Genomic DNA, 22,542 nt, shown 5'->3' on the forward strand with positions numbered 1-22,542 from the left:
TACTTGCTGATGTGACTTTGTGGAGAATTTCCTGGGACAAAAGTATTGGCATTTAAAGGAGCATAAAATAAAACTCCCTGAATCTGATTTTAAAAAAGATAAATTCATATTTCACATAACCCCCTCAATTTACAGCAAGGATGAGACTTTCAGGAGCACATAAGCAGCAGAAGTGTGCAAGTGTTGCACTGAAACTCAGTTTGTGTTCATAAATCACTGAATGACTCGGAAAGTGTCACCAGTCATTTTCTTACTCCTCCCAATAAGGAAAAGGAAGAAGGAGGGGGAAAGAAAAAAAAAAAAGAAGAGGTAAAAGATCCCAGTCCTACAGTACTTTAGCCAGTTATAAAATAGATTGAATAGAGCCAGTTCTGCCTTCAAATATGTTTGTCTACGAAAAAAATCTATCGGTTAAAAGAATTGCTTCAATTTTACACAAGGTTCTCTGAGGGCAGGTTCTGGGATCACTGAAGTTTCTAGGAATTAAATGGGATCGATAGCCAAGAACAAACAATATGGGTATCGGGGTTTTGAGAGTGCAGTGGTGTGAGAGGTGTCACGCAGGCGGGACGTCTCCCGACCTCCCTCCTTTCTGTCCTGGAAACCCTCTCGGACAGAGCAGATGCAGCTCCTTTTCCTAGACTTGATGCTGAGATAACTCACAACAGCGTTAGGTGAAGTCAGCCAAAGCAGCAGGGGTTTCTCAACTATTCAGATCTGGCCTAAAATCACACTGCCCACCAAAAAAAACCATCACAAGCAACAAGTTTAGCTCTTTGTCGGTGTGATACCACTGAGCATTCAACCTGCGGGTCTGTATCTCACATTTCACATCATAGGTGAAATTAAAAATATGATCTAAGCCCCATTTTAACAGTGGGTGTGAAATACCAGACGTCTCATGAACATGTTATTTTAAATAACCTTCCTATTCTGTAACAATCATCTGTCCAATTTTAGCCCAAGTTCTGCTAGAGTGTAAGGACTGAATTAATTTCAAAGTTTTCCTTATTGCCAAGGAAAAGGAGCAGATACACATTTAAATCCAAGTGTACAATGCAGTTTGTTGCAAAATTGAGAATGCATTCAGAAGCAGAATATGCTGCAAGGGAAATATCAGGTCCACTCGCTTTGATTTATATAGGGGTAAGTCCGGAGAGCTCTGAGTGGGGTTCTCCATTTGTCACTGTGATCGCACAGCCTGGCATCTTAAAAGCAGAGCTCACTGAAAACAGAGCACTCCTTTGTGAAAAGTGACACTGACATTCAATCTAGGTTTATTTTTTGCAGGGGAAGGGGAGGGAGGAAAGGGCTGGTCTGGCTCCCTAAGCAAAGGTGGTTTATACAATTGCTCTGAGCATCTGTCCTGGCCGAGGTCAGGGCAGACCGACCCAGCTGATACACTGGGAGTTTGGCAGCGGCAGTCACAAACTCTGGACAAGCCACAGCACAGGCTCTCACATGCCGGCTGGGTGGATCAGCAAGAACATGCAGGAAGCCTGGGATTATGGTGGTGGTGCTGGTGAAAGCACAAATCTGCAGGAAATCAAACCTCACAAATTCAGGGAACAACAAAACAGCTCCTTTTGCAGTTAAAAGATCAGGATGTTATGTTACCGAAGTGCTGAGTTATTAATGCTTTGGAGGAGCAGCATCAAAAAGTACATAAATGAAAAGAACGTGCTTCATCTTACACATCAGCAAAATTTAAGCTGTTGATGCAAAAGTTTGCAGTGTCTGGAATTTCAACACCCAGTTATAGCTGGATGGGTTGGTTTGGCCGCCTTTGTTTGGGCAAGCTTCCTGGACTACTTGTCACTCCCTCTTAGACTTTGTGTTTTTTTCCTCCAAAAAAAGTAACTTATCTTACAACTGAGAAGAAATGTGACAGTGGAAATTATTTTCATTTCCCTATTCTAGATCCTCATGGATTTCACTTCTTGCCACAGACGGCTGAGTGGCCGTCTCTGCCTCCCCAGCGGTACTTACTGACTCTGGGTTTCAGAAACAAACGTATTGGAAAAATCTTGGAAAGGTGGTCAAGTAAAAAACTGCCAATCTTTTCAGGTACGCCAACTTGCTAAACAGCTGGGATAGTTCAGGGGTGACCTCCATGATCCTTGCTAAAGGAGGGGGGTTGGGGAGCTTCTCGGGACCCATTTCTCTGTACTGGCAGCCCTGACAGTCCAAACAGCTCTCCTCATCCTCCTCTCTCCTCCTCCAGTTTACCTGTCATCTTGCTAGATCCTCTGTGGAAAATGTATATGAATAAACACATTATATGGTTTTTTTAATTTCATTTTCTAGACCAGAAAGCACCTTTCAGTCCTCTCACGAAAGAAGAAACAAAAAGATATTGGGATAACACTGGGAAAAAGATCGTGCCAGTAATGGATTTTATAAGAAGCACCAAATTAACTGTGAGTATAAAATTCACTTTCTGGTGTGTAGCATGTATGGCGGCAGAAGTCTGCGTGTCTGTGAATGACGTGTGCTTTTTGGTGGGTAATTCATTCTGCACATGCTCCCCCTGTGTCCAGAAATGCTCGGTGAATTGCATTAGGGACAGAGTTCAGATGGGGTTTAGGTACTTTTAAAAAGTAGCCCTAATTATTTAACAGCGTACCCAGTTTATTTAAAATCACTTTGCATGCAATTTTCTCAAATCTTTATGGCCTATTATATTATGTCCCTACTTCACATAACCACCAAAACTACTTGCTACATTTAATACCCGTAGTATACTACACATATCACCAGGATCTCCATCAAGAGTTAATAATTGGTACTTGAAGCATTTCTAGTGATTTAGATCCTGATCCCTATGTAGTGAAGTATGTGAAATAACCTTCAAATCTGTTACAACCATATTGAAGGTATATTAGTTAATTCTACTCCATACTTTCTGCAGTAATGTACACAGCTTTTTAGCACCATGGCTTTTGATTAGCACAAAAGGTCAAAAATCAAATTTGCATGTAGACTAGACTGTTTTAATGCAATTCTTAAATTATTCTCCTGAAAATAAGTGGAAGAAGCCTCTCCTCCCCAGATTGTAAATGCTAATGTTAACGCTTTTTCCCTAGCAATAACAGTTTTTCAGTTTTCTGTATGTTGAAGGAATCAGAGCCATTCCCTCGTCAGGGGTGTCTTAGCAAATCACAGGATTTATATTCTTAGGTTTTGATACCAGAGAGAAGGTTGACAAAAACTGCTACTTAGCAACCCCTAGCAAGGAAGAAACATTAGCTAGATATTTGGGGAAGCTATATCTCCTTTATTCTCAGAGAGCAGCTGCTGAAACAACAGTAAGTGCTTGAACTCGCATGCTTAGTGGGAGGTAAAGGTGCTTAGCGCTTCGCCAAAATGGGCGCTCATAAAGCATCTGCATCGGTGGGAGGCAGGTGGAGCAGGCTGAGGGCAGACATCCCCAAGGAAACACACAGCCCCTTCTTTCCAGTTCTTTCCTGAAGCCATGTGCTATTGGCTTTGGATGACCAAAAGCCCAAGTTATTGATGTGCAGACTAACAGAAGTGGCATCTTTGGGAAAGTGAAGTATCTGTTACTGCTGGGTGCATTGCACCTCGAACATTTAAGAAGCTAGAAGTATGAACAGACAGTGGCTTGGGAACTGGATACAGAATAAAACCCTGGGTCTTTCTAAAAGCCCCAGTAACACTCCAGTTTTTAAAAAATTTCTTTGACCCCACAATTCTCTCTTTGGGTATAACATAGAGCTTTTAGAGGTAGGAGTCTTCTATTGCAGTTATTCAGTCTCTAAAGAGTATCAGGAAGAGAAAAGTTTTGAAATCAGCTATCTTTTGGATTCTCCATAACTACCCTATTCTGTAAATGAATTTGGAGGAACAGGACCACGTGGTCCAAGCAGGGATATGTGGTATCTGGTATCCATGGTATAGGGAAAAGAAAACAAACTCCTCGTGTAAGAGACGAGAGCAGAGCGGTGTGTTAGGATTGCTCAAGCCAGTCCCCACTAGCTGTATGAATTTACACTGCTCCTACACAGTATTATTTTCTACCAGCTCTAGACCTCACCTCATACATTTAAATATTCTTGCTGAAAGAGAGGAGGGCTCCCAAAAATACAGGGTGAAATCCCAGCACCACTGAAGGCAGCAGCAAACTTGCCTTTTTTTTCAGCGAGGTCAGCATAGCATCCCCGTGGTTCAGGCAAGGTCTACCCCAGTGCCACCTCCAGCAGCAACAAGAATGGGCTAACAGGTCTGAACCATGGGCCTATAGATTTATAACCAGCCACCGGGGGGGCAGTATGGGAGCTTTAATGGAGAGGAGGAAAGCCCCGAGGCAGAAGAAATTATCACTGAGTTAGAACAAACAGCTGCCCGTTCCACATCCATTATCGGTGGAAACACATTCACTTTCCCTTCAGTTTTCATAGCGTCGCATGATCCAGGCAAGACAGAACCTCTGACCCAAAGCGCAAATGACAAAGCCAATTATACCTGATAATACAGATAAGCACAGAGTCAGAACTGCTCTGCTACTGGTGATTAAAATCTCTTTATAGGCCTGGCAGAGATTTGGCCACTTTTGCTTCCTTGAAAGTATTCCAAAATTTTCTTCAAGCTAGAAATACGATTTCATTGTATTTCTGTCACACACAAACTAAATTAAAAACTTTTGCAAGACAAACTTCAGATACAGAGATACAAAGACTCTAGCTTTACAACTTCCTTTAAGAAGATAAAAGAATATATCTGTTTTTTAACAGAACAAACATTCCTTTCCGCCCTCTTCTCCATTTGCAGATGAAAACATACAATCCAAAATGCTTGTCCTAATCAGAATTTTTTTGACAAAAACATCTCAGTGCTGAAGCGGAGCTTAATAAGCTATGGCAACACTTAGTCAATTCTGCCACCTCAGCTTTGCAGCTATACAACCTAGAGTTAATAATGTGATTTATACACACACCACTGTTGGTAAGACATGAAGTTAAAGTTAAAAAAGCTGAGCATTTTCTATTGGCCCCCCTTCTTCAGAAAGAACAGCCAGTCCCATTTAAATCAAGGGGACATTTGCGTATTGTAAAGCAAGCAGCATTTGAGAAAGAACGTCGCAGTCTGGTCCCCGCGCGGCATCATCTGCTGCTGGTAGGGAAACGCCATAAACCTCATCTACCCAGAAACACATGCCATGACACAAAGTTTATTTTATTTGCCTTAAAAAATACATATCGGTCAGACCTTTAGCTACTCGTATTCCGGTCAAGATTACCAGCGCTGACAAGTGGTTATTCTATCAAGTGGTTTCACTGGGGTAATTTCTGCTGCTTTGTACACAGCAAGTTTGCCTTTCTCCTGCCAGAGTCCCATGTCATTGGCACATGATGATACTTAACAGGAGAAACAGTGGCCAGAGGGTCTTATTAGACTGCTCATCTTATAAAGGTGAACAAAACCTACCCTATGATTCACAGCACGATGCTTACATTTACAGATCTCGCTGTTTTGTTGTCTATTTTTTAAGTAGAGGGAAAGTGTTTACTACATACGGATTTCAGCATACACATTTTTCTGGAGGATACCAAGGGCATTAAAGAAACATTATGATGGATTTTTTTCCGCTTGTTGTTGCAATACACTACAGAGCTGCTTGCAAGGCACAACTTCATTCAGATTTTGAGCTGGAAAATAGTGGTAAAGAGTCTACAATAGAAAAGAAGAACTACTGGGGAGCATTCTAGACTTTTGCAAAGTGGTGCTCTTAAAGCTGACAGTTAAACGTGCCACAGTATTGGATATGACAGATCCTGCTTTAAATCCAGGCTGACCAGCCACTTCACTTTTCTTTTTCTTTAGCACTCAGCAATTAAACTTTATTTATAAATAGAAGTGGCATAAGGGATGACTCCTTTCCTGAGTATATAGAAAAGCAAAAAGTGGGGGTATGATCCCAAAATTCTCAATACTGAAAGGACACATGATTCACTCCTCTCACATGCTCTCCAGCTGCTTTTTGCAATGAAAGCCTGTCCTATCTTTGCTCTGGTTGATAGTTCTGGGTATTTAGCAGTAGCAAGTAAGCTCCACCCAGGACAGGCTGATCTGCTCTTTGTAGGTGCTTTTTCATCCCAAGGTCAGAGGAATGAGGATGTGACAGGGCTGATCCTTGGGCATCAAGACCTTATTTCTCTCCTAGAAGGAAGGTTTTCAAAGATGCCTCTGGGGGTAAACACCTTTTTGGTTTTGTTTTTTTTTTTTTTAGTTCAAAGGGAATTTGTGCAGCAAAAAGTTTTCTGGGGAAAGCTCTCTTTTGGGAGGATCCCCCCCTCAGGTGAGATTGCCCATTATAAATAAAGGCATCAAGAGAAAGTCCATCAATTGCTCGTTTTATACTTTTTTCTTTAAATTCTCCTTGGAATACTAGACAATAGGGGTGAGGCCCATCCAGAAAGTAACAGCATCATAATTTAATCATTTATTGTCTTAATATGTTACTGCATTTCTAACCGGGATGCAACTGCGACTCCTTATACTGCATTTGTTGGTTCCTTTGCTACCCGATTCCTCAAATGTGTATCTCTTCTCTTTGTTAAAGGAGCCAACTCTTTTCCACTGAAGTCTCCATTTAAGTTTGCTCTTTACTTAACCTTCACTGTGCCTACCTGAGCTGGTTTCATCTTCATCTGATTGCTTGGCCACTTTATTATGTCTTTTACTGCAGCCTAGTAGCCCCTTGAATTCTGCTATAGTTCATGTAATTCTCATCATGTGGTTCAGCTCCCCGTGGAATTTTTTCTCCTGCCAGCAGCAGTTATTTACTTTCTCTTTCAGCATTTTTCATTGTCACTGAAACGCCACCTCTGACAATGTTCAACCTCCTCTAATCCCTTCAAAAAAAACCCCACTGTCGGTTATTTATTTATTTACTTCCAACCTCCTATAAACTTAAATAGCATTGCTATGTCCACAGAGTGCATGTTGGCACAAATGCCCAATTTGTTTCCCATCGCTACGTGGCATGCTCTCTTATTTTTCTGGAAAGTCAAGCAGAGAAAAAATTGTTTTCTTTTTGCCTTTACTTTCTTAATCATTGAAGAAGCCCCCAACAGACACAGCATGATGAGGGGGGATTTTTTTACCTGCTTTCTTAGCTGATGACTCAATATACTCATTTCTTAGTGCTTACACAAAAAGGTTTTGGGCGGATTTCAAGAATAGCAGGGAAAAACCTTTTGCTGCATCTAAAATGTTGTGAGACTATTTCATGTTGATAAGAGCTCTCTTTCTCTCTCATTAACTGATTGCTTCTCCTTATTTTAATGCACACAGCTCTACCTGGGGACACAGCTATCTGGCTTTCAAACACCCACAATCAGGTGGAGACGAGGCTCCATCTTGTTCCTTGCTTTAGTGCCGTGCTGACTAGACTGTGTCACATATTATAGATCACGGAAATCTTTTTTCCTGCTGATGTCTCCTACCAATACTAGGTCAGGTCCTCAGAAAAGGACTGATCAAATGATAAAAACAGTTTTTAAGAAAGTTGTCCTGCTCTCCCTTCTTAGAGGTGGGTCAACAGGAGTTCATGAGAAGGTAGGCCTGGAAGGGCTCTCCTGGCTCCTCAAGTCAAATCACCTGCTATTATACACCTTTGTGTCACCTAATATCTTATTCATAAATTGAGTAAAATCCATCTAAGAACTAGTTAGGTTTTCCGCCTTATCTGCTCTTGGTGAAACACACTGCAGACCTTCAACCTGAATTATAAGCAGCTAGATTGCCATCCCAGTCTTATTTGTACCTATTTATACACAATGGTCCTTCTGTTATCATTGTCTTTTATCTCTCCTTCCCTTTTCTGTTGTTTGCTCTCTTTGGAATTTAGCCCTGCATTACGTTTATTGAGAAGAATAATAAGCTCTTGGCATTTTCATTAATAGACTAATCAAACCATACTTCTCTCAAAAGAGGTATCTCCTACCATGCTGGCTTCTCTGCTCCATGATGCTTGCGTTTAAATTAACCTCTCCAAACACAGCTGAGTGGAGCTATCTGCAATACTCCAGAGAACTGCTGACCAGAGCTCCTTTTCCCTGTGCAGTGCCTGATTCTCTCCTTCAGCTAATGGAAATACCAGTTCATTGGCTCAGCTCTTTCTCTTTCAGTTGTTTTCATATCTGGAGCTCCCAGGTTATAGCTGCATTCCTGCCATTGGTCTCCAGTGCATGGTTTTTCACTTCATACTACTTTACAACTATATTAGGTTTTATATTAAAAGGGGTGAAATTAACTATGCCAGGATTAGTTGTATTTTTCTGGAGTTAAAAGAAAACTAAGCTTTTTTCCATTGTTATTCTTGTAAGATGTATAGAAAGCAAGAACAGCATTGTTATTAAATTCTTAGACTTGGTACAAGAACTATGTTGATAGTCATTTTGATAACACTTGGTGCTTGCCTAGTGCAAATTTCTGCAAAACCAAGATCAAGATCAAAACAAGTGATCGAGATTCTTTGCCAAGAGAAGTTCATTTTAAAAACAGGACACCATTTATTGAAAAATAAATGTCATTCAAAACTTTCCTTTTACCCCGTTCAGTATACGATTGGACCTAGAATCACCTACCTGGAAGCGTATGTAAATGGCAGCGTCAGTGTGCCACCATATGTAACTGCTAGAACAAAGGTCTGCTAAAAATACTGGAAGTGGTTTTGAAAATTGATGCCAATTCTTGGAATTTCAGGCACTTAAATACATTCAAAACCCTGATTAGATGAATGGAAATTTCACTCGGAAGGGCTGAGCATTCAGATATGCAATGGCTACATCTCGTCAGGAATCTAGGCCAAATTGCTTTTGAAAATCTCAGTAGGGTGCTTATTTGCATTTTTGGCACCAGAATACTTTTGAAAATATGGTGGTAAGGCTGGCATCCATCAAGTACTTCAGCAGGTGCTGAGATTTTATGCAAGCACTTGGCTGAGTTTCTGTATTCACACGCTTAAAATTTACCACGTGCCTAGCTGCCTGGAGGATCAGAGACCACCTCTGCAGGTTTTAGTCCCTCAAGGTTATATATTTGGAAACTATGGATTTGCCTAGTCTGCAAACAAGCCATAAGCTGACACACTGCACGGTTTCCTCAACCACTTCACTGAAAATTTAAAAGCAATCCATAAAAGTCAGGTAATATTTAACAGAGGGGATTATGGAAAAGCCACTTCCAAATGAGAAAATTGCATTCATGTTTGTTATCTGCTGTCTCCCCTTCACATATATTACGACTGCATATTTATTTTTCTAGTACTACTAGAGAGATTGTGGCAACAAAGTCTTCTTTTTTCCCTTCTATAAAGATTGTCAGCAGCATTATCTTAAAGGTGCTGAATGCCGTAGTGCTTATAGTATTACCAGCACAAATATGTATGATGATAAGCCTCAAGGCACAGGACTCAAAGGATAAGTGTGTTTTCTGCAACTCTCCTCTAACCTACTTGCTTTTGCTGAGAAAACAGGACAATCTCTGCGCGTGTTCACGTGGGATAGAGAAGTTGCATTACGCCAGCTTCCTCGGCCGTTTGCAGAGAGTCGAGGAACAGTCCCAAGTGATTAATCAAGCGATGGCTGAGCTAGCAACCATTCCCTACCTGCAGGACATCAGTCAGCAGGATGCCGAACTGGTAAGTATTTATTTCTAATACTTGTTTTGGCCTTTAGAGGCAGGGAGCCAGGGAGGGAAGGGCTGGGGCAGAGCACTGTGCTGCAATTTGCTCTGGAAGTCATTTTTCGTGTGTGTGGACCTGAAGTAGTTTTAAAATCCTACTGCAGTGCCTTGTCAGAGGAGGTGCTAATCACCTGCAAGGATGACTTTTATAGAACCAGCATGACTCATCTGTAGGCATATTTTTAAAACCTCTTCTTTTCCCCCAAACCTCCCCAAATCAGTCTGGGAAAATGATTGCAATTATTCAGATCGTGCTACTTTAAGATATCTAACACCAGAAGCCACCTGCAGCAAAACAGGCCGAATCTAGTTAAAGCTGAGGAGAGGGGGGAAAGGAGAGAAAGGATTTTCTTTCCTGGCTCCATCTACAACTCGCTCCCTGCCTCTGAATAAACCCGTCTACCTGCTATGCTTTTGTTTTCCCTTTGTAAAATGAGGGCAGTGATGTTAGCAGGGCTGTTGCAAGACCAGAGTCATTAATAGCTTGATAACATATCAATAAGCTGCAATCAGAAAGTACCGTATGGCTATTCTTCCACGAGGCTGTCAGGTTCTCTGATGGGGGAGGAAGCTCACGTACGTGCAAATTTCAAGTATTTCATTCTAGGAAAAAAAAAAAAAAGTCCCTCCCCAGTCCCTGCATTTAAATGCAGTCCAATTTTGATGATCCAACTTTGGTTCAGTAAAAGCTCCTGGTTTTCCCAAAGCCAGTCCCGTTGACATTTGTTTGCAGTCCTGCAAAGCTCCTAAGCTCTGTAGAATTAAAACTTCACAGCAGCTTGCTTTAGGGAAGACGAGCAGCGGCCTGCAACTGCAGGAGGTGGTTGCCAGACTTTGAAGTCTGGGCTCGAGATAAGGGAAACGACATTGCAAAGAAACTGTGTTATTAAAAGACATTCTCCTTTTGATGCAAGTTTTCTAGTATTAAACTTCAGCAGGACCACATTTCAAGGCTGACTAAAGGGTCTTGAGTTATTGGTATGCGTTTCAGTGATAGGTTTTTCTCTCGGGTACAATATTTTCAGTACATCACACATTAGGCACAGGCTATTACACTGTTGCCTGGATCTTGTCATGTAGTAATCATAAGCCTGACCTCCCTGGAAAGCTTTTTGGGGGAGGCTCTAGGCCACCCAAGGCAAAGGTCTTCAGTCTCTTAGGGGTAGGACTGGGCAGAACAAGGGTCTGTGCTGGGAGATTTAAGTGACAGATTGTAAATCTTTCAACGAAACACATACGATTTGTTTACTGAGCCCAAGATGAAAATGTTTTTTAAAAGAATAAAGGCAGAAAATCTCTACCAGCTACCCTGTCCAGAGCATTAAAATGTATTAATTCAGCATTCATTTCTTTTTCTTTGTCCTGTCATCCTGCTGTAAAATATATCTTTAGCCTGTGTGTGCAAATGGAGGCTCAGATGCTTTGTAGCTAGAATATTTTAGTAAACTTCAGGCACCACGGTGTTAAGGCACAGGACTGCAAGCAAGAACTTGCAGGGGGACTGATTAATGGGATTTACCTTTCCCGATGGCACCAGCCCACATGGCACAGGCTCCTTTTATGCCAGTAGGGACCATTTCCCTACCACATCACAACTGCATCAAGCACAGAACATTGCTGCCCGTCGTTGGGTCTGCACGCCCAAACCATCCAGGGAGCGAGCGAAAGATCCTCGCTTACTCAGCCTACCTGTCACCCTCCTCATTTCACCGGGGTCCAGGCGGGATGACACATTTGCAGGACTGGGCTGTAACTGGTGTGATTCAGTGGCTCTCAATGGATGCTACAGAGGCAGCCCCACCACGTCCATGGGGTCAGAACCGCAGCACCCATGCTGACTCCACGTGCTTCTCACTCTTCAGCAACATTTCTAAGAGATATCTAAATTTTTCCGCGAAGAAAACTGAGCTGGCCAAATTCTAATCTCACACGTACTAATAAAAATTTAAAGTAATTCCTCTGAGGTCATTCTGACTTTACATTGGTAAAACTGAGATAAGACTTTATGACCGAGCAAGGCAGTTAAATTGTGTGAGTTAGAAAATGCTAAAGATGCCAAATGTTTATTATCACATACAGTAGAAGTTGTATAAAGTTTAAAACACACTGAATTCATAATAGGGCAATTTGCACTGATACAGCAAGGATCCCAAAGGCATTTCAGTTATAAACTCTTCTGTGTAAATGTCTTCCTGTAACTAAATAGATGGAGTCCTAATCTATGGCACAGAGAACTTCAGCTGAGGCCTTTTTAGATCAGTATTTATTCATAGACCCTGGGAAAATAAAGATTTCCGTTAGCTTGAAGAGTTGAATATAAGTGGGGAAAAACTCTGAAGAAAATCTTTTCAAGGTTTATGATTTCAATGTCACCATATTTGTACATCATAAATCAAGATGAAAGCTTGTTAAAAAGGCAGAAATCTCTTTCAATTTAAAATCAAATGAGGACAAGATATTTTTAAAAATGCAGCATTTTTCCTTGGAGGGGATTTTCCAAAAAAGATCAGCTTTGGGAGAATTACTGTGGTTTGCCAACTGCCCACTCTTGTAGCATGCACATTTTGTCTGCCAATAGAGCTGGTGAAAAACTTTGGGTGATAAAAATTAACACCAGAGCACATATGCTGGGCACTTTTCACTGGTGTGTATCAATATCAATGAAATTTTAATTGGAAAGGTTTCTTGTTTTCACTTCTTGCCCAAAGCAGTGAAATCTCCAGCCTGGTTGGGCTGTTGAAGCGGCCCCTTAGGGGTGACAGACTGATGTCCTGGTCCCTGCCCCGCTGGGTGCTCTTCGACCAGTTCTTCAGACAGAATCACTCCAAGAAAAGCGATGGAGAAATCCTTCCCTTCCCCTGACCGGTTCCTCCTCTGCCTGGTTTGACACAGGATCTGTGCTTTGCCCATTCTGCCCTTAATACCCTTAATCTCTGGGCTGTGTCTATTCCGGATTCATAGAAGGAGATTATCTGTCATAGAAGTATTGTGATGGAAAATTTCTGACAGGTTCTTGACTCCTTTTGCATTAAAGTCAGAGGCAGAAATTTGCAGTTTTGTTTTTCATGAATACTGATGCATGACCAAAAAAAAAAAAAAAAAAAAAGAAAAAGCTTTTCATCAAATGTTTGGCCCAATAAGATTCAACTTAATGGCTGCACAAGCACAGAGAAAGCAGGCTGGAACCGACCACAGCAAATTTATTTAGAGATTCAAAAGAAGATTCCTGCATCCTTTATCCAGTGTTGGGACACAGACAAAGAATTTTAACTTCAAAAACCTGAATGCAAAGGTAAACTTGAGGAAATACAGATCTGCTCCTTGAATCTCAAGGCAGCATTTTTATGTCTTGCGCAGATGAGCCTAAACACTGATGTTTTAAGTTTAATATAAGTACATAAGATGATGAAACTGCTGCCCATCTAGGTACAGAAAGAAGACACAATATGAATGCTTACTCTTATACTGTCCAATTACTCGTAATGAGTAACAAATTTGGGAAGAGGCATCAAAACCTATTGTTTGCATTCACTTTCACCAACTAAACATCCTGGAATAGACCTAATAGAGCACAGCAATATCACAGATATTAAATACAAGTTTCTCCCAGTTTGTTCCTAAATGCCACTGCCAACGGCTGCTCATGGAAGGACACCCTGGATCCGACCCTTGTCTCTCTGTTACTGAATTAAGAGCAACTGAAACATTTTCAAGTGTTTGGGAAGGGCCCACAGCGAGGCAAAGCTATGAGTAACCTGGAAGGGTCTGGAGCGAGGCAATACTACAACTGACCTGAATTTTAGCCTTCCCTCTAACAGTAAGGACTGATTAGCAAGTATTTTCTTACAGCTTCTTTTTATAGTTTACACTAGAAATTGTCAGCCTTGTTTTTATGCTCTGTTATGCTGAATGATGGGGAGAAGGGAGGGTTTGCCAAAGAAAAAGGATAGTAAAAGCAGGGAAAATGAGCTAGATACTTCCAGCTACAGTAAAAGCATCTCAGCTTTAGTGTTGTCCTCTTGTGAGGTTTTACATGCTGCTTTAAATTATGATACATTAGCCTTGGGAGAAACTACTAAAAAGCATTCATGTACAACACAGAATATCCCAGACAACTAAAGAATGAAATATGGAGCCTTTATTCTTTACAACCCAAGTCTTCCTTTACTAAGTATAAACATTTACTGCATTAAAACGTATAGGCTTAAATACAAATTTTCCAGTGGATTTTTTCCCATTGTTAAGTATTTTATACCCACAATAATACAGTGTAATGGCTGAAGCAAAGATGAGGTGGCAGTGTTCATTGTGTGAAAGATGAGTAATAAAATCATCAGCGTACAAATGATTTTTTAATTAGGTTTTAATCTGTGTATTTAGAGAAGTTATTTCTGTGTGAATTCCACACTGATAATTTTTATCTTGGTGCCACAGCTGCAGTCGCTAATGGCAGATGCCATGGACACCCTTGAAGGAAGAAGTGATAAAGGACGTGTGTGGAATAAAATTCAGAAGGTAAAAACCTGCAGCAAAGGGCAAGAGAGTATACTGTTCCTTGGGGAGTAAATGTCCACCTGAGTCATGTCTGTTCAAAAGGTAGAAAAGAAAGTAGGTGCCATCTGAAATCTGACTGCATGCCTTGAACTCCGTTAGTGCTTAGGCACTAACCACAAATACGTATTTATTATTTGCTTTAGCCCCTATGGTTGATCTTTGTCCATGTTAATAGTCTCATGTGGTTATCTAATACAAAAAAAAAAACCAAAAAAACAAAAAAAACCCAAAACCAACACCACCACCCCCCCCCCAAAAAAAAAAAAACCAACAAAACAAATAGCTTATTTTTGGCTGATAATTTTACTTCTTTTCCATCTTTGTCATATGAGATGCTGTGCTAATTGGGTGTGGAGGGGAGCTGTTAGGGAATAAAATTTAGCCCAACAAATTAGGTCCCTTAGTGGAGCTCAAATAAGGCTTTGGTGATGTGAGAGGTAAAAGACATGTAAATGCCTTTCTGGAGTCTCTGCACAGCAACCGGACAATTTAATTCTTGAAGGATTTGTGAAATGCAGAGAGTCTTGTGTTGGTTCTCTGTACAGATGAATCTGACCCAATGTAATGACTAATCGGTCAGGCTGGGATGTAATAGGAGTATCTTACATTTTTACAAAGTCTTTCCAACCAGAGCAAATCACAGCTCTGGGCATTCAACACCATCGACATTCAGCCACTTCGGAGCAATAGGATAGCAACGCATCACCAGGAAGGGAAAATGGTACTAACGGTTCAAAGCATTGGTCTTATCCCGTGTCTTACGGCTCCGCCAGATCCCAGACGGACGCACGCTCGCGCTGGGTTGTGGCTGCGGTGGGAGGCAGGAGAACAGAGGGGTTGAAATTCTGCACTGGCGGGACTTGAAATTCTCCCTCTTTGGGATTTAGGGTTTACAGACAGATCCCAGGGAAGATACTGAAAACCCAAACCCTGGCTGCACTGAGTCAGCGTAACCAGGATAAGGAAGTAAGACAGAGATGTCTGACAGAAATCACAGGGGTGGCGGGTCAAGGTATTTTCAGAGTCCGTATTTCCAGAGTCCGTATTTCCAAGTGATTTGAATTAAAATTTCAGAAGGCATCTCCTCCGAGAGAAAATCCGAGTAGGTGTATTGCCTCGGTTAGCTGTCAGATCAGCGCTCTTAATAAAGTTTTCCAAGTACAGAATGTTTTCAGAAAGGAACCAAACCCTAGATGCCCAAAATTATAGACAGGCTGGGTTTCATCTCTTTCAAACGCTCGTGAGGCAAAACAAAGGATAAATATTCATACCGCTTTTACATTGCGCCAGGATAGTCTCTAAAACTCTCACACCTGCCTACAGATCATATGAGAATCTTTTGCAACACAAACACTACATATGATATGAATTATATATATTTATACAATTACATATGTATTTCCTGCCATACATAATAAACATTGATTACTAGATGAATGCAAAGAGTCAATGACATATTTACAAATAGCCTAGTCCCTGTACTTCTCAAGCACTTATCCTTCCCATTTTCAGACAATAGGCTTCAATATAAAAAACAGTTTTCCAAAGTTTTTCCCAAAGTCAGGATTTTAATCCACAATTAGGTGTTTGAATAGCCAGCCCGATTTTCACAACTCTGAACAACCACAGTTCAGAGGCTGTTGAGAAAGGATCGCGGCTGTAAGTTAGACCAAGTACACAGGTATCTAAATATTTATTAAAGGCTCATTAAAAGTTTGTTGGTGGTACCAAAAAGATTCCCACATATTTCAACATACAGTGGCTAATATTTCATTGTAAAACAAAGTATATTCTTTCGGTGTATTCATATATATGTATGTATACCCTTTATATTTCTCTGGATACTTTTACTTTCAGTATAATCTTAACGGAAACCAAGCTAACATTTAAAATTGGACTGGTGTCCCACATTATGCCACACGAGTCTGTGCATAATTCAATATTCGGGAATAAAATTTACTGAATCCATGAAAATCTGCTCTCTGCAATTTTAAAATTTTTGTGCTTCAAAATTTGTTTGCATTCTAAACATAGTCTTGCATTTCATTTTTGACAACTCAGATAACCGATTTGAGGCATCTTGTTCCAAGCAGAACCCACTGTTTGTTTCATAATACAAAAATATTTTTCTATATTATATCAGAACAAAGAAATGAAAAGCTTCATCAAATATTTTTCTACTTTACTTTTTTTCAAAATTTCATTTCAGCATATTCAGCATGTTCGTAGGAAAAAATTCTCTTTAAATAGAGGAGACAGGAAAACACTCAGGGAGCTTGGGGTTTTTTTGTTGGTTTGGGTTGTGTTTTTTTAAATCAGCTCTAATTAAGAATGTTACGCTAGATTAAAGAACTCTAACACATTACTAGGAAGGAGGATTAAATCTGATGATTAAAAATTGATGTGGTGTGGATTACCGCATGTCACTTGTGCTAGAACCATTTCAGAAAACTCAGTATTTCTCAGTTCGCTCATCACATGATGCTGATTGTAGGAGCCTACAAAGAACCTTCACACTGATCTAGTTACAAGGTAGTTATTTGTATTTTTGCTATTGAATTCATTTACATATATTGGAAAGTGAAAAAGAACATAAAAGAGTTTATACAATCAGCTATAAATGCAAAACTCTGGAAGGCTGAACAGCTACGCTACCACCAATGAAGTTTGGCTCTTGCAATAGAAACAGCTGTTGCACCTAATGAAAGCACTCAAAATTTTTCTCTAATGCAGCAGAATTATAGCAGTGCCTATTTTCCAAATGGTTAAAGGGTCTGTCAGAATTGCCATTACAAACCACTGTTTTCAGAGTTTTATATTCTAGAGTCAGCCGTAAAAAATTCATTCAGGCTGAAATCTGACACAGAAGGGTACAAAGCCTGACACCCAAACACTTTTCCTTTTGTCACAGTGGAGGGCTTATCAAATTAGTTTGAAATTAATCTAGGCAATTTTGAATTTACAGGACTGACAAAGTAGTAATATATGTTTAGCTTCAAGTGGTTTGGGTGCTGTGCTGCTCATCCAATTCACTGACAAATTTATGTTTTTAAGCGATCTAATTTATCAAATGGGCTAATTATTTTGGGAAACTTTAAATACAAAGAAGTGAAAAATGACCTTGTAATTAGCTGGAGAAAAGGGAACATTACTGCACAGAAGATGCCTTTCTCGGTATTACCGGGCTATGGACATTCCAGCCACAAGGGGATCCTAGATTATGTTGGGAGATTAAGAACCGTCCTCATACAGAGGCTTTACCCACGTACTAGATATCCCTGGAGAATGCCTTGGAGGCAGGAAAAACGGGCTGGGTCAGTCTCCCAAAATCCCTATTCTCCAGGATTTTACCGACACTTTTCCTTGCAGTCCCCTGGCTGAAATGTGAACTTTGTATTAGCGATTTGGGGAAACAGACACCTGGGTCTAAGACCTTTCAAGCAAGTAACGGAGGGACTGAGTCCCAGTCTACTTCAGGATCACGGGCATTCCTAAAAAAATTTTTTACCACCTTCCTTTTTTTTTTTTAGTTACTGGCTCTGTCCAAATTGTGTTATAGGTTGAGTTGCAAAGGTACTTAAATATCACACCGTCAGCATTACATGAGAATGGATTTCTCTGAAGCCAGCCTTATGAATGGGAAGCCCACCTAAAGTAGTCTATAGGAAATGTTATGGGAAAGAGCATCAAACCCTCTCTTTCAAAGAGGCTTAAGTCTTCACCAGTGAACAGAGGTAGAAATGTATTTTTGCTTACTGGATTTTAAAGTGCAAATTCTCCCCTTAATTCAAATTACATTTGAATTTATTATTTTAACAAGACTGATTTAGCCCAGTTGTTTAAGCAATGACCTCTGATGCACAAGGGTCAGCAGCGACGAACAGGAAACTTCCAAGAGAGATTGAGGAGAACTAATCTGGTAATTCAGCTCGGCCCCACAAAGCTCGGTCTAACCACTGGGTCTTAAGCAGATGGGGACAGCCAGGTCTGGCCATTATCGACTAGGTGCTTTGCCGACAGAGTCCCATACAATGGAAGCGACGGCTGACGTGAACACGAATGCTGGGACTAGTGGTAGAGCTTGGTCTTGAGTAACTCAAGGAACCAGGTCTCTGCGTGGCCGTTGCAGGACTTCATAGCAGCTACAGACAGGCAGAGGGGTTTAGAGTATCTCAGATACAGAAAACGGCAGGAAGGCTCCCCATTTCCTCTCTAGGGCCTTTGCTTCCCCGCAGTCTCGTAAGAGAAAAAATAAAGAAATAAAAAGAGATTACTTTCCTACCTCATAAGAGTAACTTCATTAATAAAGCCTCACAATATTGTTACAGTGAGAGGCATTTCATTAAATAAATAGATACTTTAGAGCCTATCAACCAGAAACTTTTGACATCCAAAGAGAGGAAGAGCCATATAAGTGCAAGTGCCAGTATGGCTCTGCTTCTCCTATGAAGTTAATAATGTAGTTCTACTTTTCTCCTCCATTTAGCCCCTAGGCTTTCATAGCAGTTTCATAGGATCCTCTTAACATCATCTGAACAGCCAAAGGAGAGACAGGAGTTGGCAAATAAACACTTTCCTACACTTCCACATGTGAGACACTTCATAAAACCTTCACATCTGAGTTTACCTCAAGGGCATCACATACTTTGCAATTTAGATAAGTTATTATGCCCATCATTTGCTGAGCTCAGTGGAATGCCTGTTTCATAAATCTGAAAGCAGAGCAAACATGGATGAGTGAATAAAAGAACAGATGTAACTTACATAAGGATAAGTATATAACAAAAGCTGCACTAATATATGTGAATATGAAATGAAGTAAAATTAGCCTGACATATTATATAATCTTTTAGCCAGGCACACAGATTTTCAGTAGTTGACCTCTGCTTACTACATCTCTGCCTTCTGCAACAGCAGGGGAACACTATCTGATGAACTGTGCTCTTCCACTGACATTATCTCTTAATTGAAAATCAAGCCATGGAAAAGGGCCATAGACTTGCTAGGCTTTCGGTCAGCCAGAGGAGCAACGAGGGAGATTCATAGTATGCTGATGGAAAGGGGACGTGTTGCTGAATAGTGTTGTGCTGGCTACTACAACAGTTATTTGATGTATATGACTTTGTAACGTCTTGTAAAGTCATCCAAGCCCATGCCACAGCCACTGGGAACTGCGCTTGTTCTCAGAGCACGCGGGCTTCAAAAGTTGTTGCGGTTTGGTGCGCTCTCTCCACTCAAACTTGGCTATTCCTGAATTAATAGAAGGAAATTCGTTCCTGGTTTGTTCGCTTCTCGGGGCTGCGATGCAGCCGCGTGTTTCATGAACGCATGGACCCGTTGTGAAAAGGGAAAACAAAGGATGGGAAAGTTGAGGAAAAGTGCATTTTCTGGAACAGGAGTGGAAGTCTAATGTGTAATGCCTTATGTGTAATGAAGTCAGAAAAGGGCAAATGCAAAAGCAAAATAATGTCAGTGGCACTGATTCAGGTAGACTGAGGGTGAAGGAAACTAAAAGCAGAGCAACCAGATAGAAATGCAAAAATTTTTGTTAGAGTTGACCAAAGATTGGCTTCGTGCTAAGATTAGAGAAAACGTATTAAGACATTCTGGAAAGGACTAACTCTGAATCGGCGATAGCCTCGAGAGGGACAAGAAGTAACTGTGGCAGAGGTTTCTAACCCGGCACTGAGCGAAGTTTTCAGACCAGGCAGAGGAAGTTAGGAGAGTGTGTGAGCAGAAAATGAGATCTGCCCCATTGAATCTGAGGTGATATAAAAGAAACATAGGCAAGCAAAAAGTCCCATTAATAAATTCAGCCCCGCTGCAGGGACAATAAAAGTGTGACAGCATTCGCAGAGCTCTTTGTGTAAGAGAGAGGCGACAATGGGATTTTGGCAGTTATCAATACTCCTGGTCCCTAAAATCAACTCCTGCCCTTGTGAGTCTCTGGTTCTTTGTGTCTTGCATACAAAAGAAAAAAATGCCCCAGCAAGATGCCTACCTGGCCCTCAGCCTCACTGGAAGAAGCAACTGTATCCTGCCTATTACTCACGCTCCAGACACCAGTATGTAATATAAAGCTGAGCTATTTAGTGACCACACACTAAACAGCTATACCTCCTGATCACAGCTAGACCAGCATTGCAATATAAAAACAGAGGCTATGACTACTAAGAAACAGCGAGCTTTCGGGCATACAAGGTTTTACTCAAGCCTGAAGCAGATGCAGGAAGTTTTAAGTTTGCTGTTTCCTTCTATGTACAGAAGGAAAGTTTCTGTACTTAAAAGCATGGTTTTTCACAGCTAAATCGGTTGGTCTAATAACAAGTATCATCTATACCCGTAATGCTTAGGCCATCAGCTACAACAAAACACTGCTAATGCTATTGGGAAGGAGTGTTTTGTGATGAAAAAGGCTTTGATCTATTCTACCAAGCTATAGGGTGCGATAAGTCACTGGAATAATTTTAAATAGCAGCAAATCTAGCAATTGAGCAGTAAGTGTCCTAAACATTGGAATAACATAGCTGGTTGTAGCTGCCTGACAGTTAAATCGCAGGCAATTCCGGGCATTAAGAATCCCCACGTAAGGATTTAGATCAACATTTTCCCAGCCCTTGCTAATCATGCTGTCAGTTATAAATGAGCAGTCTGCTTACCTGCTGCCCTCTACCAGAGAGGGTCTCCAGCCCTATAAACACTTGCTACCAGGTATTGTTACTGCTGTGAAAAATAGCATGAGTCACTCTTTCCTCCATCTGCTTTTAGCATTGGAGCTTCGCTAGTGTGCTAAGAACCTACTGGCAAACACCGTTTTTCAGTGTTTCACTGAACTCATTCCTTTACGATAGAAATGTGCAACAGAGCTGTCTGTCAGACTTCTTTCTTTAAAGAAAGGCAATGCATACAAACGAGGCATGTGAAAATACAGAAATGGAGCATGAGGGACAACATATTTATCTCTGGCATCGGCATCTGAAGCTATGAACGTTTCTAGAAGCAGGTCCAAGGCAAGAGTTGCGCAGTCAGTCGGGTTACATTGCCAAACAAATGTAGGGAAGTGACTTTGGCCTGCCCGTGGCAGTTCAGATCATTTGCTACTGTGCAAACCCACTCCCTTCCAAAAGCAACCATAGAAGCTCAAATGCACTTCACTTAACACACAAACAGTAGAATCATGATTATTTTTTTTGCCAGATACTGAGCAACCTTTGTTCTAACTGACCTTAATGGAAGGTACAGACTGAGGTTTCATTCTTATTAAAATACCGGTAGTTTTTTCAAGCATACGCTCAGCTTTTCCTCCACACTGTATACAGCCATCCCTACTTACTCGCAGGCCCTTCAAGTACTGTTTCTTTGGTCATATTCACTCCAAAGTCTGCTTTAGCCAGTAGCTCTGGGAGAAAAAGGAAAATGTTGAGAGGTACTTCGTGTTTAAAGGCCGCTCATTTGCCTTCTTTTACTACTAGCTCCCAAGTAATAAAAATAGATTGTGTATGCCAGAAGATCCTTTTTGCCATTACTTGTTATTTATAGCTCCTGCCTATATTTTCAAAAGACCCTGTTTCTTATTTGAGAGTGACTCCCCCAATTTGTACTGAGATTTAGGAAGTTCAGACATTTAGGCATATAAAGAATGCATACACGCGCATCCATGCGAGACATACTTTTACCATTTTACAGTTTACAGAGTCTGCTGCTTAGCCATCTATATTTTTTTCTAAACAAAGTTATTTTCCTACAGGAGTTTGTCCTTGTAGGATCCTGGCTCTTTCTCTTTTGATTCTAAACTCTTTAGCAGGTACTATAGCTGATATTTTACATTTGTATTCAAATTCATGCCGATCTTTTAAAAGACATGTGTGCTTTCAAGTTAGCTTGTGACGGGAATAGCTCCCCCATTGTTGGATAAGCCACGAAGCTTCCTTTGGACAGTCAGTAAGCCATCAAACGCGGACATCTGTTCCTTGGAACGGCCCCCTTGCAGCAAAGGTTGACAAGTTTCGTGGCATCTGTGGCCCATCAGGACTTGGACAAAACCGTGCTGAATGATGGATAGTACCGCAGTGTTCCCTCATCGTAGTTGGTACATATCGTGGAATTAGGAACCGTATGTGGGAATTCTTATCCCAATGAGTGCATAGGAAGGGCAAAGAATATACTTGCCTTGTGGTGTTTCAGGGCAAAACCAGACACATCCAGGCAAGTTCAGAAGCGACTGATAGGGCATTACCAGAAACGCAGTAAATTTTTCAGAAAAGGAGATATGAACTT

General features: G+C 40.9%; 1 protein-coding gene across 1 annotated transcript in view; it reads left to right on the top strand.

Moving 5' to 3' along the window:
- Positions 1 to 22,542, top strand: part of SPATA16 (spermatogenesis associated 16) — a 98,400-nt gene that overhangs the window by 70,249 nt on the left and 5,609 nt on the right. The window contains 4 exon segments of the mRNA XM_052803984.1: positions 1,921 to 2,067; positions 2,308 to 2,420; positions 9,503 to 9,667; positions 14,146 to 14,226. Of these exon segments, the coding sequence (XP_052659944.1) occupies positions 1,921 to 2,067; positions 2,308 to 2,420; positions 9,503 to 9,667; positions 14,146 to 14,226 (506 nt within the window).

The sequence above is a fragment of the Harpia harpyja genome, chromosome 12 (assembly GCF_026419915.1).
Source record: "Harpia harpyja isolate bHarHar1 chromosome 12, bHarHar1 primary haplotype, whole genome shotgun sequence".
NCBI lineage: Eukaryota > Metazoa > Chordata > Aves > Accipitriformes > Accipitridae > Harpia > Harpia harpyja.